The following is a 24069-nucleotide window of genomic DNA, read 5'->3' on the forward strand; positions in this document are numbered from 1 at the left end:
ACAGTAGGTTCGAACAGTAGTGCTTCTTTTATCATCTCAGGTATCTTTTCAATAACAAGCTTCAATTCTGTGGCCGATAGCATCAGAAATTGATGCAGAACATATTCACTTTCCACATTTTTGCGAAATACTTTCAAGTGAGTCCAGTTAGAGTTTGTGTTGATTGTTTCCTCTGGGATGCTGATTTGAAACTTCCGGTTACCGTATTCTTGAAAGGACCAACAGTTGTTTCTTCCATCGTGCTCCTCATTTGGTTTTGAGTCGGTGTTGTCTTTTTTATCGTTCATGTCTTTAAATAGAGAAAACATGCTCTCATTGTGGTAATCAAACTGTGGAGAGGGAACAACTGGTTTTCCCTTGTAATTTCGTTTGCGGATGGGAAAAGAGAATTGTTTTTTGGAGTTAGGTGAGACTGAGCTTTGATCCATCAGTAAGTAAAAATGAGTTTTTAAAGTAGAAAAGTTGAGAATACAAGGGTAACTGAATATTGAGAGTGGAAAGAAACAAATGAATGAATTGTCTTCAAGAAAGGGCTTGATATCTTGAACCAATGAAATTTAAGTAGGAACGAGAACAGTAGCGAAAAATAAACTTCGTATCCAATGAGATGTTATAAAATAATTCGTAACCAATGAAAATAGAGCGTGCATCATGACGTAATAGTTATGTCAATTCTATTTTTAGTAACATCACGTGATGCCAAAGTTGCTTTTTCTATATTTAGTCACGTGAGGGAAATTTTAGCATCGAACTCAAGCGAGTTATCTCACTATTCTATTGGAGAACACCTATAGTTCGAGAAAGGAATATTTTGATGAGATGATTGAGTCTCTTCATTGACAGTTTCCTGGATCGGAGGAAGAATTAGGTCTTTGAAATCGGACAGATTGAAGGCTTCTGGTTTTTTAGAAAATGAGTCAGCATGCTTGGAGAACATGTTTTCTACCCACCAAACACCGTAGTGATTTATATCACGAGAGTACGGGAACATAATTCCTTTGCTGTCTTTCAACGGGTGAAACCCTTGTTCTTTTCGAATTCTTTCAATGGTTTGAAAATAAGTTTGGAGAGAAAGCAATGAATTGTTGACTTTTTCTTCGGCTAGGTGGAGGTTATGATGTCTAGCTGCCTCTAAAGTTCTCCACAAATCCTTTGGAAGTGTCAAGCTAGTTGTCTGAGTTTTAATTGTTACTCTATTGCAATCCACCTCAAAAGATAATTCCAAATTGTTATCGGTTACTACCGTTTTAAATATTGATGCTTCCGTGATAGGAGCGTAATCTAAATCTGAATGAAAAGTAGAAAGAAAAGATGTTGAAGGAAGTAAAGGAAGAATTGGAGTATTTTGCATTTTTTTTAGGCTACTTTGTTCAACCAAGACAAAAGACAAAATGAATCGTAAATGTTTTTCAGCATCAACATTCCAAAATCAGATCTGACAGATTGTGATTGGCTAAAAAAAAAATAAGAAATAGACATTTTCAAAACAATAATACAACTTTTTCTGAAATCGGAAAATTGGAACATCAGTTTAAAACGACACAGTGAAACACTATTTTAAACAAAAAATGGATTTAAAAAATTGTAAAAAATCTGTAAAAATCAAAAATAAAAAATTTTCTTTTTTTACACCAAGTTGTTCACACAAAGGGGGATTAGCTAGGTAATGTTTTAATATTAAAATAGATAGGATGACTCATTTACACTTATGGTGGGTAAATGACCTTATTAGTTTGATGTTAAGACACTATCTTGCTAATCCCTTTAGTGTGAACAGCTTGGGTGTCATGCTGTGAGGTACATTTTTGAAAAGTCGTACGTAACTGTAAATGAGTCATCCTAAATTATTATTAAAGGATTATCTTGCTAATCCCCTTCGTGTGAACAGCTTGGGTGTCATGCTGTGAGGAGGTACATCTTTGGAAAGTCGTACGTAACTGTAAATGAGTCATCCTAAATTATCATTGAAGGATTATCTTGCTAATCCCCTTCGTGTGAACAGCTTGGGTATCATGCTGTGAGGTACATCTTTGGGATTTGAGGGAAAATGGGCTATACGTAATCTTTATACATAGGTACGTCTTTTTTGGCCCCCTAGCTTTGCTCACGTTATACTACTAAAGAGAATTATTCAATGAAAGCAAAAACCATTAAACAAAACTTGTCGGACTATTGATTCTTCTTCCGACAGAAATGTTTGGCACTTCAATTTAGAACGTAGCACTGAGTTAAAAGAAACGCCAAAAAGGGTCACGTCATTAGTTAAAGTTTTCCTATTTCTTTTTAAATTTTAACAAGGAGGCTCGGTAATGTGCTTACGCACATAATGTTCCGAGCCCGCTCATCCACATTCTTGACTTAATGCGCTGCCAAATGATGAAGAGGTAGAAAACTTTCAAAACATACTCATCGTTCAATAAACAACCAATGAAATACGATAATGCCACGCTAGAGGTTCGATGAAATTTGTTGATAATAGGACTACTAGAAATGACAATAATAAAAATCAAACAAAAAACAATATTTACGACCAAATCTCAATGTCTATTATAAAAAAGTAACAAAATTAAACTCGCATCAGATAGAAACTAAAACAAAACAATTTGACTTCTACTTCATTCGAAAAGATATGTGACCTGTCCCTAATGCGACAATTATTTTTAGTTATTAAAGTCATTAGATATCAACTGAAATCACAAAAATGTTCTTTTATATCTACATAGGAAGCAATTGAGACTTTTCAATATCCAATGCTCGATTGCGCAAAATTTCAAAGCCAATGGGATCAACGATTTTTGTTATAATTAAAAAAGAAAGCAAAAATCCTTTGAAATGTACAAATAAATAAAATCTAACATTTTTTGAAATCTCTTAGTAACAGCAGTAACAAAACCGAGACACAAACGTTTGATGCCAAAACCGTTAGAAAGATTATATTATAGCTCACTGGAAACGGGTTGTGACCTGTATTTACAGAGACTGAAAAATAAATCGACCGAAAAAATATTTAAAAAAGACAAGGCTCAAAAACCCTAATTTATTTTTGAAAACAAATGTTTTCAATAGCCATAACAGACTAGGATTACAACAAAAAGCGACGGATTAAGTTTCAACACCTCAGGAAGCCTATTGGGCCTGTTAATAATGAGACTAAGTCTCGAGCCCACAAAAAAAATACATAGAGAAGGCAAAACTTCAAACAATTTAAGAATTGACACTGTTCTAGGCATTATAAGATGTTATCTGCAAGAACCGTAAATGGTCATTTTTCCTTTACCTTTAAGCCAACGAGTTTTCATTATTAAAGGGCTACTTAGACATGATAACAAAAAGAAACCCAAAAATTGAACAGTATAGAAATCTCGAAAACTTGAAACTAAATAGTCGAAATCTTGAAACTAAATAGTCGACGCAATCAGTCTCAACTTATAACCCAGAGTAGAAAATGTTTAAATCAACAAATTAATTGAGACTTCTAATGTGCGAGATTGGATTACAGCGTGACAAACATAAAAGCAAAAAGGAGGCAGAGGAAAAAATCTTTTTTAAAACTTAATTTGAAAGTCATTAAAACAAACAGCTATAAACTGAAATGTTTAACTAGGTTGAGTTATACGTCTCGGGGAAGCTATTAAGATCTATCGTTATCGGGTATAAGTTGTACAACAGCGAAAAGATACAAAAACATAGGCAAAATAAAAACCCACAAAGTTTTGCGAGATAACTGTCTCAGCTCAAAAAGCATAAACTATTCAACAAAAACAATGCGCATATCCAGATACGGCTTTTTCCAACGTTTTGCTTTTTCTCTACAATGCTTTTTTTAAATTAGATTTGTCAATAATGTGACAATTTGACATGGAAACAAACTGAACTTATAAAATATGCACTTATGATCAAGAACAAAAGAAAAATTGAAAACGTGTAGTACCAAAATAAAGAAACCATTAGTTGAATATAAAACCGTTACGACATTAATATATAGTTCACAGGAAGTTGGTTTCCGTCTGTTGTCATTGAGACTGCACCCGAAATTGAGAAAAATAAGATAAAAAAGCTGCAAAGTTCAAAAATTCACCGATCTTTTCTCAAAACAATTATTTTCATATCCATAACAGACATTAGATAACAACTGAAAAAAACGTATATTTTTATACCTTATAAAATCTAACTGGATCTCTGATTGGGGACACTAATTCATTGGGCTACAAAAAGTATAAGAAATTAAAGCAAAATGCAAGAAGTCCACAAATTTTTTACGAAAACAATTGGTCAGAGCCTGGAAAACCGTGAGCTTTACTCTGAAACCATTATATAATATTGGGTCTCCTTTCTTGGAAATATTATCTGTCACTAATTGACTCCTGGTTTGAAATTTTTGTCCGTAATTTAAAAAAAACATTTACATAGCGGAAATATTTTGAAAAAAGGGTGGCGCCCCATTAAAATCTAAAAAATTTTTATCCTAAGGATCCACGGTGAGATCAAGATCAGCCCAGATTTTGCTGCGCGTCTAACATTTAATAAAGTTGAAATGGCTGCGAAATAGATCTTTCCTTTACAAAGTTTTATAGTTTGTCAACTAATAATAAAGCATTTTGTATAATTATCGAGTTTAATTTTGCAAAAATAACGAAATTTTAATTCCAGAATACTCTCAAAGCCAGCAGGAGTACAACTAGTCTTCGTTTGAGCTTAAGAAGAATATGGCAGCAGTTTTAAGGTGTCTACTTCCAGCAAATTTAAAAGAAGTGGGCTAAAAAAGCCATTTTTTTCGACGAAAGTCTTGAATTTTGAAAATTTTAGCATAAATTCTAACAAAAAAAAAAAACTGGCATCGAACAATTTGACTAAAAAATGTGAATAAAGCAGCTGAATTACGTCTCTTATTCACAAAATTTGAAACCTCGATAACTCCCTATAAAAAACGAAAATTGAAAAATCTTTTTAATTCCTTTTTACGCTGGACGGGCTTTCTAATGATACCACTCACAACTCTCTACGATTGTTATATCGATCGGCCAAAATTGTCTGAAAAAAAATCCATTTGAGTATATAATTCCTCCCCCTCAAGAGGGGTCGGAACAAAAAAAACTTGAACATTGCTTTCTGCCAAACATCACTTAACCAACGTCTTTAAATGGAGGTTTAAAAGAAGCTTACTTATAATCTCGAAGAAATGGAAGTTCAGTGATTTTCAATGATTGGCTACATCAATTAATGAAATAAGAGAACTGCCTTTTCTATTTTGGCTTCCCTGAAATTGGTATAAATCCGTTTTTCACAAAAATTAGTGTTCATTAAAATATATTTGATTTAAATCAGTTAGTGGAGTTTGATTTAAATTAAATTGGGGATCTTATAGCGATCCCTGACTACTATTTTGGTAAAGTTGAGATCTAATTTTAAAAAATGAGAAAATTGAATTTCCGTTTCTCTACATTATCTATTATCTGTGAAAATGCAAGCCAATAAATTTCAATAGCTATGAGTTCGAATATGCAGTTTTACGCTCGAACATTAAATTTAATGTAACCTGGGTTGGTGCACTGTGTACGGACGCATATTACCGATCTATCTTGTTTCATCTGTCTTTGTGTATTGACATCTTGAGTTAATTTTTGGTTGAGGACGTGATCTGTGTCTTTATTCTCCACATAACAAACTGGTGTTACAATAATCCAATTAGTCGAGAAAATCGAAAAAGCAGGTTTTTAAAATAGGGAAGATTTGGCGAATATTCCAAGAATAACATCTAAACTTTGCACTTGCACAAGAACTAAATGCCTAAACTAGGTACGTCGAATCGAGCGAGCCATTAAAAATTACCAAAATTTGGGACCCTCTACATTCAAAGTCAATGAGCTACTGAAACTGCCCAAACATTTTTTCGTATGTAATTTACTTGTACATGGAATTTTGCAACATGGTCAATTTTCCGTCAATTTTGAAGAGGCGAGCTCCCTGCCAACATTCACCCTAACTTCACAGTGGTTACAGAAATTGTTGAAATAATTCAACTTGCGATTGGCTTAATGAAAAGTTTTAGTCCCTTGTGCCGCATCAACCTTTTCTTTCGGAACCAATATTTTTAGGAAAAACTCCGCTTTGGACCTAAAATAGGTATGCAAATACTCAGCATTATCTACCGAAAACTCAACGAGAACCTTCTCAAATGAGCATCAAGACGGGGAAGTAAATGAGCTTCCAATGATGTTACATCGATCGTCTCAGGAGCCTTGAAAAATTGATTTGATTGATTGAGTTCTTTATAGATTACAGTTGTTTATAGTGAAGTAATCAGTTCTCAGTTTTAAAGTTTTGTCATCCATATATAAAGTGGACAGATAGTTATGGTCTCTGATGTCGCTGTGACAGCTGTTTGTTGGCTTTCGTTGCACATGGTTGATCAGCATCGGAAAAGATCCGACGTAGTTCACATATAGCAGTCCATCCATATGCCATCAATGTTGATTACATCGCCAACCTTTTTCCAAAATTAAAATGAATAGTCCGGCTCGGAGAGACGATATTTCGTTGCATAACCAACTTTGAACCCAATAAATAAATTGAAGGCAAATCGGTCCTAAAGATGGTTAAACTAGTTAGCGAGCATAAGACATGTGTTTTACAGAAAATTTGAAAACCAACGTTTTTGAAAACTTTGGTCAGAATATATTAAATATTCAAGCGTTATATGGTGAATAAACATCAACCCAAAGTTTTAAAAAACGATAAGTGTTGAAAAGCAGTAAACTTTTGGATTTGGTAAAGTCAAAAGTGTAATAACCAAAATTGTGGTCACCGATAGACGCTATGACAAATAAAAGTTGCTACAATGTTGCAATTTTCTACCTACGCAAGGAAAAATATTGCTTTCCATGACCTCTAGTTGACAATTGTTAAAGCTTTGTCAGTTGATATCGTACCTACCATCTACCTATAACTAGAATAAACCTATACGACATCAAAAACTTAACCAAAGCCTTTATCGTACGTAAAGCATACCATAGCCCTAATTATGCGAAACAAAATTTTTTTGAGATTAAAAACCGGGTCTCAAACTGATGTTGTAATTGTTGTAAACCAGAATAAGATTAAGTTGTTATTTGCGTGCTTTTTCTTTGACGAGAGTATAAATTGTTGTAGCTGGAGTTTTGGTGAGCTAAAAGTTAGATAAGATAGTATCTAAATCGAGTTTGGATACGGTTATTTTGCTCCTATTTTGCGTAATGAGTGAACTTTTTGATCGTATGGTGTTTCGATTTCTTCTACGAAAAACAGGTACACTTATATTACTTTTGTCAGCGATGACAGCATCCTCCAAGACCCAGACGATGTCCTCATCTTTGAATTTCGGATCGACTTCATTCCACTTTGAACGTTTCGGCTCATTGGGAAGGTATTCTTGATTAAATTGACGCCAAGAATGTTCGGGCTGTTGCTACGTTTTTCTTGATGGAAGGTGTATTCAAAAGAAATTGTCCAAGGTCAATACTTCAACTTGGATTGATTTAGACTCTTTGAGGAGTCTTCAAACAGGTTTCAGAAATTTTTGAATGAAGTGCTTTTATGACTAAGCATGTCAACCGAAAATTTAACCAGCAGCGCGTTTAACTCACTATATAATAGCATAAAGTTCAGGATGTTGCAAACCAAGATTGTTTTAAAGGATTTACCATTCACTGAGTAGATCTGACACTGCTTGATGAACTTTAGCGGCTGCTTGTTTCGCTGTGGATAGAACAGCAATGTGGAAAAGTTATAATTTGATTCAAATGTGTCGTAAGGTTTTTTGTGATCACGGAAAACCAAACTTTGTTATTTTGTGTCTTTGGTTTTATTTTGGTTTCGAACGTCCCTGTGTAAGACGAATATTACCAGGCCTACTGCAGTGTTCAATTGGCGCGTGATTGTTAAACCAGGACATGATTCTGATGATTTCAACGACACAATATGGCATGAATTGGTAACCGCTTAGCGGTAAAAGATCTGAGCCAGAATTTTGAAGTGACTTCAGCAAAATTATTTAATTGTATATGGGAACCTCGGTCATTCTAGGACCTTGCCTTAGTAAAACTAGCGCCTTTGTGGTTCAAGTTAGTGTTCGGGCTCAATCTGTTCAAATCTGTTCTCGTTTAATCAATGGTACCAGAATGATAGGTTTAGAAAGGCATAGGTTTCAATGTGCTATGTATGAATGTTTCAAACAATGTGTTTACATAAAATTGGCAGTTACTGGTCATAACGTTTTTCGCTTGAATAGAATAAACATATATATGGCTGACCCATTTCTCACGCTCGAGGGGGCAATCTGTATCTTATAGCATGTTAGTTTTGGTTTATCGAACAATGGTTCTGATTTTTTTGTCAGATTTCAGAGCTCTTACATGATACAAAGCCTCGACATTGGCCCAAAATGTTAACAGTGTTTGTATATGAACAAAGTTAACGTTATCTTGTAGTTACTTTTGAGAAATTCTCTATAGAGCGATCTGATAAAACTTGATTGGCAAAGACTAGGTTTATTTTACTTTGTTTGTTTCAGGGACTTGGTGAAGGCTTTGCCCAAATGGTTGTCCGTTTGTGCCTCTGTGAACTTGACTGCATTTGCCTGCGGGGATAAAAATCAGAGAGGACGTACTACAAGCCAAGTTTCATTGCCATTGTTGTTCTTCTTGGACGGTTTGGATAACTTGTCAATACCGGCTGGAGAGAACAAACTCTCAGCGGCGGCCTCTAATTTGGATTGGGTGCCAAAACACTTGCCCAAAGTTAGTTAATTTAGCCCGAACATGGTTTTACACGTCCCTGTGTAAGACGAATATTGTCAGGCCTACTGCAGTGTTCAATTGGCGCGTGATTGGATTGTCGTTGCGATAATTTAATAACAACCTCAAGTATTGATCAGATTTCTGCTCCCCAGGAAATACGAAGAATGTGTAATGTTTCAATTGTCGCAATTAACATACACGGAAATGAGAGACATTCTTTCATGCTTAAGCTAAATAATTTGAAATTGATTCCTCCCTTCCTGCTGCAATTGGTTTTATGGCGTTTAGGAGCTAAGGACTGGGATAATAATAAATCTGTATGCTACATATCGTCTGATCTTTATAGAAAAAACTTAACATTGCCGTGGTTGCTGACTTTGAAGTGCAACTTGACGAGAGATTTTCAATTACCCCAAAAATTACATAGCTTAAGGGTGTTTGGTGCTTGATGTGGTAAAGGGGGTAGTACAGGGAGCGAAAACCAAAAAACATTGAAAACGAATTTTTAGATCAACGTGCTGAACAGAGGTCACGAAAATAGTGAGAAAAAATGTTATTCAATAGCCGCCGTCAGCCGCTGCCCGCCGTCAACGGCTATTATTTGGGTGGACTCCTTTTTTACAATTCAAAGAATATAAACTGTATTTAAGCACTGCCTTTTGTGCGACTCAGAGGAGTAATGGTGTTCTATTTTTTTTAAATAGGCGACTTTACTTCAGAGGATGTCTTTAGAGGAAGTCAATCTGCTGAAAAGTCCAAAGCAGACAAAGAATTGAAAGTGGTTTTTGTTCACGCAGAATTCTGAGAGAGAGAGAGAGAGAGACGAAAGTGGTGTAAACAAAATTTTGCGCCAGTTTTTCAATTTTCTATTGCATTTGGTGATTTTTAATAGCCGCCCTCATCTTCTCAGCCGGCTATTATAGCGCTCCTATTTTTTACAATTCAAAGAATTTGAATTGTATTGGGGCGCTGTCTTTTTACAATTCAAAGAATTTGAATTGTATTGGGGCGCTGTCTTTTTTTTTTTGAAGATCGGTTCACACATTTTCATAATTTTTGAAGTCAAATTGGAGTAGTGATTTTGGTCACGCCGAAACAGGGAATGGAGCGAAAAAGCGAGTGGTTTTGCGGCGTGATTTTTTTTCGCTCTAATTTGAAAGTAGAGTGAGAAAACGGTGTTTGAACAAAAATTCGGTTTCTCGGTAGTGGTTTTTTGTTCACATGCGGCAATTTCACTCTGATTTTTGCTGTTTTTTTTTCAATTTTTTGGATCGGATTTTTTTCTAACTGGTTTTTCCAATCCATTCACAGCTCATTCTAGGCCTAGTTTTTTGTTTGAATTAAATTTTCATTTCTCGCTAGGAGTTTTTTTGTTCACATGTGGCATTTTGATATTGATTTTGTTTTTTTCTTATTTTTTGTTGATGTTTTTAAAATGGTTTTCTGAATTCACTCATTGTCCATTCTAGGTCTAGTTTTTCTGTTTAGTCAATGAAAATTCTTTGAATTGTACGTCAGGACTTGTCCTGCTATGTTTTTTACTTCGTCGAATAAAAAAATGTTTCGCTTTACCTCATTTTGCCGCTTTTTCAACATTTTGCGTGAAATCTTTTTTGACTTCTTTAGGCTAGTTTCTCTCTTCTCTCATTCTGCTAAAAGTGAATTTGAACATCAGTTGCTCAGCAAAGCAATTCAAAATGAACAGAGTCAGTTCATTTTGAATTGTCGTTCCTATAAGTATTAGTTACCTCTCTCTAATGCTTATTGGTATTGATAGTAGCCCCTGTAGCCTCTCTCTAAGAAACAGAAGTATGTTCAACTACGCAATGCCATCGAAATAAATCGGACTTAAAAAATGTTTTTGTACAAAAATCATTTTCAATATCTATTCTTTCAATCCCAATCATGCTTATTGGAATCAACGGTGGCAATCTGTCGGGTATGTTTCAAGTTTAAGTTAAATGTTCTAGTGGTTCAGTGGTCTTTCCATTCGATTGATATTAATTTCGAGTTGTTTATTAATAGCCGCACAGCGATAGCTGGGGCTGTTATTGAAAAATGGAATAATTTTGAAAGCCCATTTTCATCTGTTTTTTAAATTATCCTCTAATTTATATTTTTCATTTTTATCCTCCATTTTTAATTTTTTTACAAATGCTTTTCTTGTTTTTTGTTTTGTCCGGAAGTTTAATGCACGTATTGCGACAAAAAATGAATCTCCAATTTTACGAAGGGTGTTTTTTACTGAAATGAATGATACGTAAATTTTTGTTTGTTTTGTTGGTAAGGAAATAGCTGGGGCACCAATTGAGAAGATTTTGGTAAATATTTTTTTCAAAAGATTTACAGGAAAATACAGCGTTATCGTTTTGCATTTGGTGTTTTTAGTTTTTTGATTTTTTTTATCTTGCCTACTTTTCTTTTTTCTATAAATGTACGGTTTTCTCTGCTTTTGTAATTTTTCAGTTATTTCATGGCGTACTTCTTAAATTGCTGTTGAGCATGTCTCCAAGAAGATTTGGGTCGGTCTCTGATGGAGAAATTTCAATTCAACCAACCATTCGTGAAATTTTGAGTACAATTTTTATTGGGTGCCATGGTAGCATTTTATAGGGATTTCCCTATTTCTTTACTTTCTTTTCTCTGTATATACTTTTTCTGTTGTTTGTTTTTCAATCAGTTGGTAATTGACGTTCGTATAAATCTTTTTTTTGCACATTCTTTTGCTGCAAGTGTTCCCGGAGTGGCAACTTATGAAGAAACTTCTTTAGATTTTTACCGGTTTTCATCAAATTTAGCTGTCCTCGTACTATTTCCTAACTTTTTTGTTTTATGTTTTCTCAATTTTTTTTATCTAAACGGTTTCTCAAACCGTTTTTCAAACGGCTTTCCGAAACCATTGCTGTTCAATTTTATCACTAATTTATGTGTTAAAGTAATTGAAATGTTTTCAATTGTAATTCAGGACTTGCAATTTTTTTTCGGAAGTTTTGTTTACTGATGGTTTTTGATGACTGAGGTTGAACTGGTGAAGTTATTTTCGGAACGCCGACACGGGAAGTGGAGCTAAAAAGCGAGTGGTTTTGTGCCGTGAAATTTTTTCACTCTTATTTTAATTTTCATTGAGAAAATGATGCTGGAACAAAATTTCGCTTTCTGGTTAGTGGTTTTTGTTGCCAATTTAAAATTGATTTTTACTTAGTTTTTTTTTTAACTTTTTTCAAGCAAGGTTTTCATCGTTCCTTTTTCATCTCGGGTTCTTATAGGTATTGATGCTAACCGTTGTATCCTCTCACTAGTATTTTCGACCAGAAAATGATATCAAAATAGTTCGCACTGAAAAAAACTTTTTTGTACAAAAATCATTTTGCAATAGCTACCGTCAGCCTCTCAACGGCTATTATTTAGGCGCTCTCCTTTTTTTATCTCGCCTTACCTTTTGATCTTTTTTCGTTTCACATAAATCATGATGTTCACGTTTGACTTCTGACTTAGTTCACTCACTGTTTCAACTGAATGGATTTTAAATTCTTTCAGGCATTCAATCACGCAATGTGGTGAATACTCTCAAAATCAAAAGATCAAAAGAGACGGGATAAACTAATGAAGACCGGTCATCAAGCCATTGAGAATTAGGTTATCAAAGTTCATTAGTGTTTGCTAGCTGACATTTGTTTTAAGCTTAATAGCTTTCAGTTTAAAAGCTGACATAAGTATAGTTTCAATTTCCAGCTTAAACTGCACGCCAAATTAGAAGACTTTTGACACTGAAAAAAAAACAGAAAAAAGTTGGGCCAATTTATCTATTCTTTCTCTGTTTCAATCCAGATGTGCATCAAGCGCGTCACCGGCTGCTATTTTCTGGCAATTTGTTGGTTGTGTAGCTAATTTTTTCGTTTGGTTAATTAAATTTCTCTGTATATACTTTTTCTGTTGTTTTTTTTTCAATCAGTTGGTAATTGACGTTCGAATAAAAACTTTTGTTTGCAAATTCTTTTGCTGCAAGTGTTTCCGGAGTGGCAACTTATGAAGAAACTACTTTAGATGTTTACCGGTTTTCATCAAATTTAGCTGTCCTCGTACTATTTCCTAACTTTTTTGTTTCAAAATCATTATTTGTTTCTAGGAAAGTTAAATTGGTTTAGTAAAAAGCCTGTGCCTATGTGCCTAATAACTTCGAGACGGTTCCGAAGTGAAATTAATAAGTGGAGCCAAAAAGCGAGAGCACTGAAATTTTTCACTCTACTTTTAAAGTTGATTGATAAAATGGCGTTTGATCAAAAATTTGCTTTCTCTGGTGATTTTTTGTTCACATTCGCCACGCATTATAACTTAATTTTAATGTTTTCTCAATTTTTATCTAAACTGTTTCTAAAGTTTTTTAAACGGCTTTCCGAAACCATTGCTGTTCATTTTTATCTCTAATTACTGTGTTAAAGTAATTTCAATGTTTTCAATTGAAAGTCAGGACTTGCAATTTTTTTGAAAGTTTTGTTTACTGATGGTTTTTGATGACTGAGTTTGAACTGGTGAGTTTATTTTGGAAACGCCGACACGGGAAGTGGAGCTAAAAAGTGAGTGGTTTTGTGGCGTGAAATTTTTTCACTCTTATTTTAAATTCCATTGAGAAAATGATGCTGGAACAAAAATTCGCTTTCTGGTTAGTGGTTTTTGTTGGCAGTTTAAAATTGGTTTTTACAGTTTTTTTAAACTTTTTTCAAGCAGTGTTTTTATCGTTACTTTTTCATCTCGGGTACTTATAGGTATTGATGCTAACCGTTGTATCCTCTCACTAGTATGTTCAACCAGAAAATGATATCAAAATAGTTCGCACTGAAAAAACTTTTTTGTACAAAAATCATTTTGCAATAGCTACCGTCAGCCTCTCAACGACTATTATTTAGGCGCTCTCCTTTTTTTTATCTCGCCTTACCTTTTGATCATTTTTCGTTTTACATAAATCATGATGTTCACGTTTGACTTCTGACTTAGTTCACTCACTGTTTCTATTGAATGGATTTTAAATTCTTTCAGGCATTCAATCACGCAATGTGGTGAATACTCTCAAAATCAAAAGATCAAAAGAGACGGGATAAACTAATGAAGACCGGTCATCAAGCCATTGAGAATTAGGTTATCAAAGTTCATTAGTGTTTGCTAGCTGACATTGGTATTAAGCTTCATAGCTTTCAGTTTAAAAGCTGAATTAAGTATAGTTTCAGATTCCAGCTATAAGTTTTTCAAAATGATACTGATTTGAACCCTTTGTTACACCTTTGAGAAATTTTTGTCATTTTTTTGGGGTTCTTGAATTTTAGGGCACAAATTAAACTTTTAAAGGGCGAGGATAAGTAATTGATTGTTTTCCAGAGAAAAACAATTAGTTTTGAAATTGTTGACATCACGAATCTGGGTAAATTCAAGTTCTTCGTTCTAACGAGGACGATAAAAATGCTCTAGTGTTTGATTATGGGATGCCGCTGCCTGGTTTCTAGATGTAATGGAATCGTTTTCAACAATGATTTTTAGCTTCTTTTTAAATTTTTTTAATCATTTCTGTCTTTCTGATTTTTTCGATCTTCAGGAGCTAGTGAATTTCTTCTTTAGGATTTGGTAATGGGATACTGCATAGTTTTAAGTTTCAATGGATTGGTTCTTAGATGTTATTTGGTACAAATATTGGCAGTCTTTCAAAGTGTTTTCAAGTTTTGTTTTCAAAATTGTGATTTTTTTCAGCTTTAAGTGGGCAACGAAATTTCTAAGGGCGTAACTATGAGATACTGACCAGTTTTTAACATTAATTAATTGGTGATTTGAGGTTCTAATGTTAAGATATTTAGCAGCTTCTTAAAGAACTTGAAATTTTAAAGTATTTGTGATATTTGAGGTTTTCGATCTCTTTTGGCCAACGAAGTTTTTTCAAACCCATTACTTGGGTTAAATCCTAACTTTTAGTGACAAAAATTTGGTTGTTGAGAACAATGTCGCCCAGAACTTAGCAATTTTCCTCGACTTTTTAATAATGACCTTTTTTTCGTGTTCGTGCTTCTGTTTGCCGCTTATATGTGGGGCCTATTTCTTCTAACCTGCCAGCTAGTTGTTCTGTAGAGGTTAGCAGGAAAGAATCATCATAGGTATGCAGAAACAACCAACTTCTTATTTTTTTTGCTTTTTTAAAAAATATTTTGTCATTTCCAGTTTTTAAACTTTTACTAAGATTTTGGTAATTTTTGTGCTCAAATTTAAAAATTGGAGTTCTGGTTTTGAACGTACTGATACAATGAAACGGTGGCGTATCGTGTTATATGTCAAATTATCTGGCCTTCTAAATAATTTTTAACAACAACCGTGAAACTTGAGTTTTTAAACCATAATTGTATGATTTGCGGATATTTTTCAAATTGTTTACCTGTCAGGTACAGCCGTTTTAATTTTCCTTTTAATTCTTTAGATTGTACTTCAGAACTTTTCTGCTGATTTTTCATTTTATCTTTTGAGCCCGTTTTTAGTTTTACGAAAGCCGGATCTTCCACGTTTGACTTGTGATTAATCTCTCTCTCATTTTCAACTGATTGTATTTTCAAATTTTTGACTGTTGTATTACGCAATTTAGTGAATACAGTCAAGGTCAAAAGTGCAAATAGAAAGAGGATAAAAATCATCAAACCCCTTCAATGAGTGATAGTGCATTAAGGAATCAAAGTTCATTAGAGCGATTGCTAGCTGAAATTGACTATTGATTGAATGGTCATCATTTTAGAAGCTCAGTGAACTTAAACAGTTAGGACACTTTTTGGCAATAAGAAACAAATTCTGTCAATTTATATCTTTTCTTTTTTCTGTTCAATCCTGAGGTGTGTCAAGCGACTAACGGCTCAATGGCAGCTATTTTAGGGCATTTTCAGGCAACCTGTATGTTCATGCATATTTGAAAGCGTGGAAAGTAGTTGTGAGACAATTTTGTTTTTGCTCTCAAACAAAGTTTGTAGCAATTTTATTAGTCCCGTTGGTCTTTTAATGCGATTTTCCGCTTGAGCAATTTTTCGTCTGTCGCTTTTGACTTTTCGTCCTTAAAAACGCGATAAACAGGTAGCGCCCAGCGGGTATTAAGTTTCATTAGAAGTCGTTAGCCGCGTTTAGTAGTCCTTCAAGTGCTTAGTTTCGTGAAGCTTCTAGAAAGGACGTAGTTTAAGGTTAAAAGGTATTTTTTATGAGTTTTGACCCCAAATTTTTACAATTGTTGTGTTTTCGTCTTTTCGAGTTTTTTGTTGAACCTGTCTAAAATTGAGGCTGTATGAATTTGTTCAAGGTCTTTTGCAAGACATAAGTTCTTTTAATGGCCATTTTAAGAGCTATGTTTTTGGAAATGTTGTCATTTTTTGAGCTTCGCAGCCCTAGGCGTCAAGGAACCTCCTCTAGGGTTTGATAATAGGGACTGCGTAGTTTCAAGTGGTAATTGAATGATTTGCAGCATGTTAACATCACGAATTTTAGCATTTTTTTATAGCATTTGCAATGTTTCTCATTTTTACTATTAAATTTTTTCCAAACCAAGGGGCAAGAAAACCTCCTTAAGGGTTTGATAATAAATTACTGAAATTTTTTTTTGCCATGGATTAGTTTTCAACTTTTTAATCTCACTAATGTTACCAATTTTTTGATAAAAGCTGCATTTTTTCTAGTTTTTTCAACGTTTTTCGTATTTTTTTAGGGTTATCCAGCCTTAAGAGCCGCGAAACCTGATCTAGGGTTTGGTTTTAGGTTACTGCATAGTTTCTAGATGTAATGGAATGTTTTTCAAGATATAAGAATTACGAATCACCAGGGGCCCAGAGATATCCCCCAAAGCTTGATAATAAGCTGTGACATAGATTCTAGAGTTAATGGAATGTTTATCAATATTTTTATGACTCGAGTTTTAGCAATTTTTTGCTAAATTTCAAATTTTCGGAATTTAATAAGTTTATGGACCTTTAAGAGCCAGTGAAACTATTTAAATCTGGAAAAAGGGATACCGGATGGTCTCTTCAGACAGTGAAATGGTTCTGAAGACAATAATGTCACAAATTTTTGCAAGATTTTGTTGATATTTAATTGTTTTTGAAATTTTTGAACGTTTTTCCTTTGAGTTTAACTATCATTACTGTCCAACAAATTTTTTTAAGTCTTGCAGTTGAGTTACAAGAGAAATCCTGATATTAAAAGGTTTTGAACTTTTTCACTGCGAAGTCTGGGAAGCTCTATTCTAATTTTTGCACATTTCAGTTTTCTTTGATTTAATTACTAACAAAGCTAGGAAACTAAAGTTGCTGAGTGGAATCTCATCATAGAAAGTATCCGTAGCTCTCTCTCCCTAGCTCTGTGTCGGTTGGGGTTTCATTCTTTCGTGGTCACGTTTTCTCTCTCTCTCTCTCATGCTCTTCCTCTCTCTCTCTCTCTTTCCTTAACACTTTTGTTGATGCCGCACTTCAGCTGCTGTTATGTGGCCCGTTATCATCTCTTAACCTCATTAACGCTGAGTTATAGCAGAATTGTTTCATCATAAATGATTTATCTAGCATCTAGCTGTTTTTGTGAGATCACTGTTAATTGCTCTCAAACGAAATTTTGAGCAATTATATTAATCCTTTTGATCGTTTTGTGCGATTTTTCACCTGACCGACTTTTCGTCTGACAGCTTTGAATTTTCGTCCTCAGAAACGGGAAAAGAGGTAGCGCCCATTGGCCATAAAGTTCTCTTCCTACTGGTTACGTCGAAATAGGAAGTGGAGTGAAAAGGCGAGTGGTTTTGCTGCGTGAAATTCAACTGCTCTAAACGGTGTTCGAATAAATATACAAATATTTGCTTTCTTTAAATTTGTTTGCAATTTTTTAGAATTTTTTAAAATTTTTAATTTTCAAAAATTCTCCCCTAACCAGGGGCCAAACGACATCCTGTAAAGTTTGATAATAAGCTGCTGCATAGTTTCGAGAGTTAATGGAATAGTTATCAATTTTTCAACGACTTTTCTACGAGTTTTAGCAATTTTTTTTTGCTAAATTTCAAATTTTCGCAATTTAATATGTTCCATGTTTGTGAACCTTTAAGAGCGAGTGAAACTATTTAAGTCTTCAAAAGGGGATACCGGATGGTCTCTTCAGTCATTGAAATGGTTCTGAAGACCATGTCACAAATGTTATTTTAGTTGTTGAAATTTAATTGTTTTTTTAAAGTTTTGATCTTTTTTCTTTGAGTTTAACGATCATTACTGGCCAACAAAATTTTTTATGTCTTGCAGTTGGTTTACAAGAGAAATGCTGACAATTTTTTCACTGCGAAATCTGGGAAACTCTCCTAATTTTTGCACATTTCAGTTTTCTATATGAATTTATTACTAACATGGCTAGGAAACTAAAGTTGCTGAGTCGAGTCTCATCGTAGAAAGTATCCGTAGCTCTCGCTCTCTCTCTCTGTTTGTGTGTCGGTTGGGGTTTCTTTATTTCTCGGTCAAGTTTTCTCTCTCTCTCACACGCTCTTCCTCTCTCTCTCTCTCTCTCTCTCTCTTTCCTTAACTCTTTTGTTGATGCCGCACTTCAGGTGCTGTTATGTGGCCTGATATCATCTTTTAACCTCATTAACGCTGAGTTATAGCAGAATTTTTTCATCATAAATGATTTATCTAGCATCTAGCTGTTTTTATGAGATCAATGTTAATTGCTCTCAAACGAAATTTTGAGTAATTATATTAATCCTTTCGATCGTTTTGTGCGATTTTTCACTCGACCGACTTTCCGTCTGACAGCTTTGAATTTTCGTCCTCGGAGACGGGAAAAGAGGTAGCGCTCATTGGCTATAAAGTTCTCCTCCTATTGGTCACGTCAAAATAGGAAGTGGAGCGAAAAGGTGAGTGGTTTTCCTGCGTGAAATTCAACTGCTCTAAACGGTGTTCGAATAAATATACAAATATTTGCTTTCTTTAAATTTGTTTGCAATTGTTTCGAACTTTTTAAAATTTTTATAATTCAAAATTTTTTCCCGTAACCAGGGGCCAAACGACATCCTGCAAAGTTTGATTATAAGCTGCTGCATAGTTTTTAGAGTTTTTGGAATAGTTATCAATTTTTTAATGACTCGAGTTTTAGCAATTTTTTTTGCTAAATTTCAAATTTTCGCAATTTAATATGTTCCATGTTTGTGAAACTTTAAGAGCGAGTGAAACTATTTAAGTCTTCAAAAGGGGATACCGGATGGTCTCTTCAGTCATTGAAATGGTTCTGAAGACCATAATGTCACAAATATTATTTTAATTGTTAAAATTTAATTGTTTTTTAAAGTTTTGAACTTTTTCTTTGAGTTTAACGATCATTACTGGCGAACAAAATTTTCTAAGTCTTGCAGTTGGTTTACAAGAGAAATACTGACACTTTTTCACTGCAAAATCTGGGAAGCTCTCTTCTATTTTTTGCACATTTCAGTTTTCTATATGATTTTAATACTAACATGGCTAGGAAACTAAAGTTGCTGAGTCGAATCTCATCGTAGAAAGTATCCGTAGCTCTCGCTCTCTCTCTGTTTGTGTGTCCGTTGGGGTTTCTTTGTTTCTCGGTCACGTTTTCTCTCTCTCTCTCTCTCACGCTCTTCCTCTCTCTCTCTTTCCCTAACTCTTTTGGTGATGACGCACTTAATGTGCTGTTATGTGGCCTGATATCATCTTTTAACCTCATTAATGCTGAGTTATAGCAGAATTGTTTTTATCATAAATGATTTATCTAGCATCTAGCTGTTTTTATGAGATCATTGTTAATTGCTCTCAAACGAAATTTTGAGCAATTATATTAATCCTTTTGATCGTTTTGTGCGATTTTTCACTTTACCGATTTTTCGTCTGACAGCTTTGAATTTTCGTCCTCAGAAACGGGAAAAGAGGTAGGGCCATTTGGCTATAAAGTTCTATTCATTTTGGTCACGTCAAAATAGGAAGTGGAGCGAAAAGACGAGTGGTTTTGCTGCGTGAAAATCAACTGCTCTAAACGGTGTTCGAATAAATATACAAATATTTGCTTTCTTTAAATTTGGTTGCAATTTTTTCGAATTTTTTAAAATTTTCATTTCGAAAATTTTTCCCCTAACCAGGGGCCAAACGACATTCTGCAAAGTTTGATAATAAGCTGCTGCATAGTTTCTAGAGTTAATGGAATAGTTATCAATATTTTAATGACTCGAGTTTTAGCAAATTTTTTTGCTAAATTTCAAATTTTCGCAATTTAATATGTTCCATGTTTGTGAACCTTTAAGAGCGAGTGAAACTATTTAAGTCTTCAAAAGGGGATACCGGATGGTCCCTTCAGTCATTGAAATGGTTCTGAAGTCCATAATGTCACAAATATTATTTTAATTGTTCAAATTTAATTGTTTTTTAAAGTTTTGAACTTTTTCTTTGAGTTTAACGATCATTACTGGCGAACAAAATTTTTTAAGTCTTTCAGTTGGTTTGCAAGAGAAATGCTGACACTTTTTTCACTGCGAAATATGGGAAGCTCTCTTCTAATTTTTGCCTATTTCAGTTTTCTATATGATTTTATTACTAACATGACTAGGAAACTAAAGTTGCTGAGTCGAATCTCATCGTAGAAAGTATCCGTAGCTCTCGCTCTCTCTCTGTTTGTGTGTCGGTTGGGTTTTTCTTCACGGTCACGTTTTCTCTCTCTCTCTCACGCTCTTCCTCTCTCCCCCCCCCCCTCTCTCTCTCTCTCTCTCTCTCTCTCTCTCTTTCCTTAACTCTTTTGGTGATGCCGCACTTAAGGTGCTGTTATGTGGCCTGATATCATCTTTTAACCTCATTAACGCTGAGTTATAGCAGAATTGTTTTATCATAAATGATTTATCTAGCATCTAGCTGTTTTTATGAAATCATTGTTAATTGCTCTCAAACGAAATTTTGAGCAATTATATTAATCCTTTTGATCGTTTTGTGCGATTTTTCACTTGACCGATTTTTCGTCTGACAGCTTTGAATTTTCGTCCTCAGAAACGGGAAAAGAGGTAGGGCCATTCGGCTATAAAGTTCTCTTCATTTTGGTCACGTCGAAATAGGAAGTGGAGCGAAAAGGCGAGTGGTTTTGCTGCGTGAAAATCAACTGCTCTAAACGGTGTTCGAATATATATACAAATATTTGCTTTCTTTAAATTTGTTTGCAATTTTTTCGAACTTTTTAAAATTTTTGTATTTCAAAAATTTTTCCCCTAACCAGGGGCCAAACGACATCCTGCAAAGTTTGATAATAAGCTGCTGCATAGTTTCTAGAGTTAATGGAATAGTTATCAATATTTTAATGACTCGAGTTTTAGCAAATTTTTTTGCTAAATTTCAAATTTTCGCAATTTAATATGTTCCATGTTTGTGAACCTTTCAGACCGAGTGAAACTATTTAAGTCTTCAAAAGGGGATACCGAATGGTCTCTTCAGTCATTGAAATGGTTCTGAAGACCATAATGTCACAAATATTATTTTAATTGTTAAAATTTAATTGTTTTTTAAAGTTTTGAACTTTTTCTTCGAGTTTAACGATCATTACTGGCAAACAAAATTTTTTAAGTCTTGCAGTTGGTTTGCAAGAGAAATGCTGACTCTTTTTTCACTGCGAAATCTGGGAAGCTCTTTTCTAATTTTTGCACATTTCAGTTTTCTATATGATTTTATTACTAACATGTCTAGGAAACGAAAGTTGCTGAGTCGAATCTCATCGTAGAAAGTATCCGTAGCTCTCGCTCGCTCTCTCTCTCTCTCTGTTTGTGTGTCGGTTGGGGTTTCTTTATTTCTTGGTCACGTTTTCTCTCTCTCACACACTTCCTCTCTCTCTTTCCTTAACTCTTTTGTTGATGCCGCACTTCAGGTGCTGTTATGTGGACTGATATCATCTTTTAACCCCATTAACGCTGAGAAAGCAGATTTGTTTAATCATAAATGATTTATCTAGCTTTTTTAGGAGATTGTTAATTGCTCACAAACAAAATTTTGAGCAATTATATTATTCCTTTTGATACTCACTTCGATTTTTCACTTGACCGACTTCGTTTGACAGCTTTGAATTTTCGTCCTCAGAAACGAGATAAGAGGTAGCGCCCAGTGGCCATGAGGTTCTCTTAGAGCCTTTCAGTCATAGAGTTCTCTTTGTCTCCAAATGTGCGATTCAAAGATAATGTTTTGGAAACTTATTTTTTTGGTGTGCAGGGCTGTTCTTAGAGATTGATCCCCCACCCCGCATCAGCTCCCGCGCCCCTTTTTCCCGTCTTTTTTTTTCAACAATCTTAAGATACGCTCTCTGTTGTCAAGGCCTGTTCAAATCTGCTCTGACTTCTGAATATCAATGAAAAGTCAAATTAGAGTGGTGATTAATAGCCGCCCTCAGCCACGCAAACGGCTGTTTTTTAGGCGGTCTCCTTTTTTTACATTTCCCTATTTTACATGATTTTCGAAGTCAAATTGGAGAAGTGATTTTGGAAACCTCAAAAACTGAAACAATTACCGAAAGGCACAATTAGACCACAAATATATCAAAGCAATACCACTTAAGAGAATAAACACTGAAAAGAGAAGTCGAATTGCCGCACGTAAAAAAGTCGATTTCGAAAACTTCTCACTCGATACTTGGAAAAAAAATCACGCTTCAAAAGTACTCATTTTCCCTCCCTTTACTATTCCAACGTGATTAAATTCACCAATCTGATTTGACTTCTCACTGATGTGAAAAAGCCGAAAAATTGTGAACACATCTCAAAAAAGACGGCACACCAATACAATCCAACAATCCAAATCCTTTGGATTGTAATAGACAGAGCAAGAATGCAATAAACATTCTTTCTTGTACTAATAAGAACAATTTCGATTTGCCTTACTGTTTTTGACATTCAGTAGTTGAAAGTCAAATCAAATTTGCATTGAATTCTAGTCTTCAATTAACATCGAATCGTTGCTTTGATTTATGAGCTCCAACAGCATCTCTTGAAGCGCTTTAATAAAGTTACAGCTGGCTGTCCAATGATGTGAGCTAGCGTCTTACAATTGACCTCCACGCCCTAAAGCTGCAATGACTTGTTATTAGAGAAATTTGAATTCAAAAAGTTATTTTATTTCATGTTTGTAATGCTTTTTAAAATATCTTCAAGTGTACGTAGCTTTTTGGTACCATAGTGTATATCCATTGTGACTATACTTTCCGTATTTTCCATTATTTAGCCAAAATTGCTTTTGTTTTGCTTTTTTTGGTTTTCAGCTATGAATTCAAAACTTTATTTTCATACTTTTAGATTTTCTCGAAAAACTTGTAGTAATTACTTGAGTTCGGTTGTTATTTACGCGCTTCTGCCTAGATTGATTTTTGCTGAGTGTCGAATTTTTTTACGACTCGAAAAGGAGTATTGATATTCTACAGGTTTTTACGACTCGAAGAGGAGTATTGATATTCTACAGGTTTTTTTTAGCAGAAAGCAAGTTTGTTCATGACTTGAATTTTGACTTCTTTCTTTTCGGGTTTTTACCTCCGTTTCTGATTGTTGACTTCTGTTTTCGAACATTGGACTTTAATAATAGCTTAGTTTGTATTGTATAGCAATTGGTAACAGTCTGTAATTCAAGGTGAAAGTGTCAATTTGAGAAAATTTGATCCCATTTAACTACCTACCCCCCAAAAAAACTACCCCCGCCATCCACGTACCTAACCCCCCCCCCCACGTGCCTACCCCACCCTCCTCCCCCACCCCCAACGTAGCCTACCTACCCCCCCCCCCCTTGTACCTACCTAACCCCCCTCCCCCCCCCCCCCCCCCCCTCCCTCGTTATCAGAGAAGTTTGAAATCAAAAAGTTATTTTATTTCATGTTTGTAATACTTTTTAAAATATCTTCTAGTGTACGTAGCTTTTTGGTACCATAGTGTATATCCATTGTGACTATACTTTCCGTATTTTCCGTTATTTAGCCGAAATTACTTTTGTTTTGCTTTTTTTGGTTTTCAGCTATGAATTCAAAACTTTATTTTCATACTTTTTGATTTTCTCGAAAAACTTGTAGTAATTACTTGAGTTCGGTTGTTATTTACGCGCTTCTGCCTAGATTGATTTTTGCTGAGTTTCCAATTTTTTTACGACTCGAAAAGGAGTATTGATATTCTACAGGTTTTTACGACTCGAAGAGGAGTATTGATATTCTACAGGTTTTTTTTAGCAGAAAGCAAGTTTGTTCATGACTTGAATTTTGGTTTCTTTCTTTTCGGGCTTTTACCTCCGTTTTTGATTGTTTTCTTCTGTTTTCGAACATT

The 24069-nt window shown here is 34.6% G+C and overlaps 1 protein-coding gene across 1 annotated transcript in view; it reads left to right on the forward strand.

Moving 5' to 3' along the window:
* LOC142334939 (telomerase protein component 1-like) overlaps positions 1-24069 on the forward strand; it is a 230261-nt gene that overhangs the window by 122068 nt on the left and 84124 nt on the right. The window contains exon 13 of the mRNA XM_075383268.1: positions 8549-8774. Within this exon, the coding sequence (XP_075239383.1) occupies positions 8549-8774 (226 nt within the window). The remainder of the gene's footprint in view (positions 1-8548; positions 8775-24069) is intronic.

The sequence above is a fragment of the Convolutriloba macropyga genome, chromosome 2 (assembly GCF_964194025.1).
Source record: "Convolutriloba macropyga chromosome 2, txConMacr16.3, whole genome shotgun sequence".
In the NCBI taxonomy this organism is placed as follows: Eukaryota; Metazoa; Xenacoelomorpha; order Acoela; family Convolutidae; genus Convolutriloba; species Convolutriloba macropyga.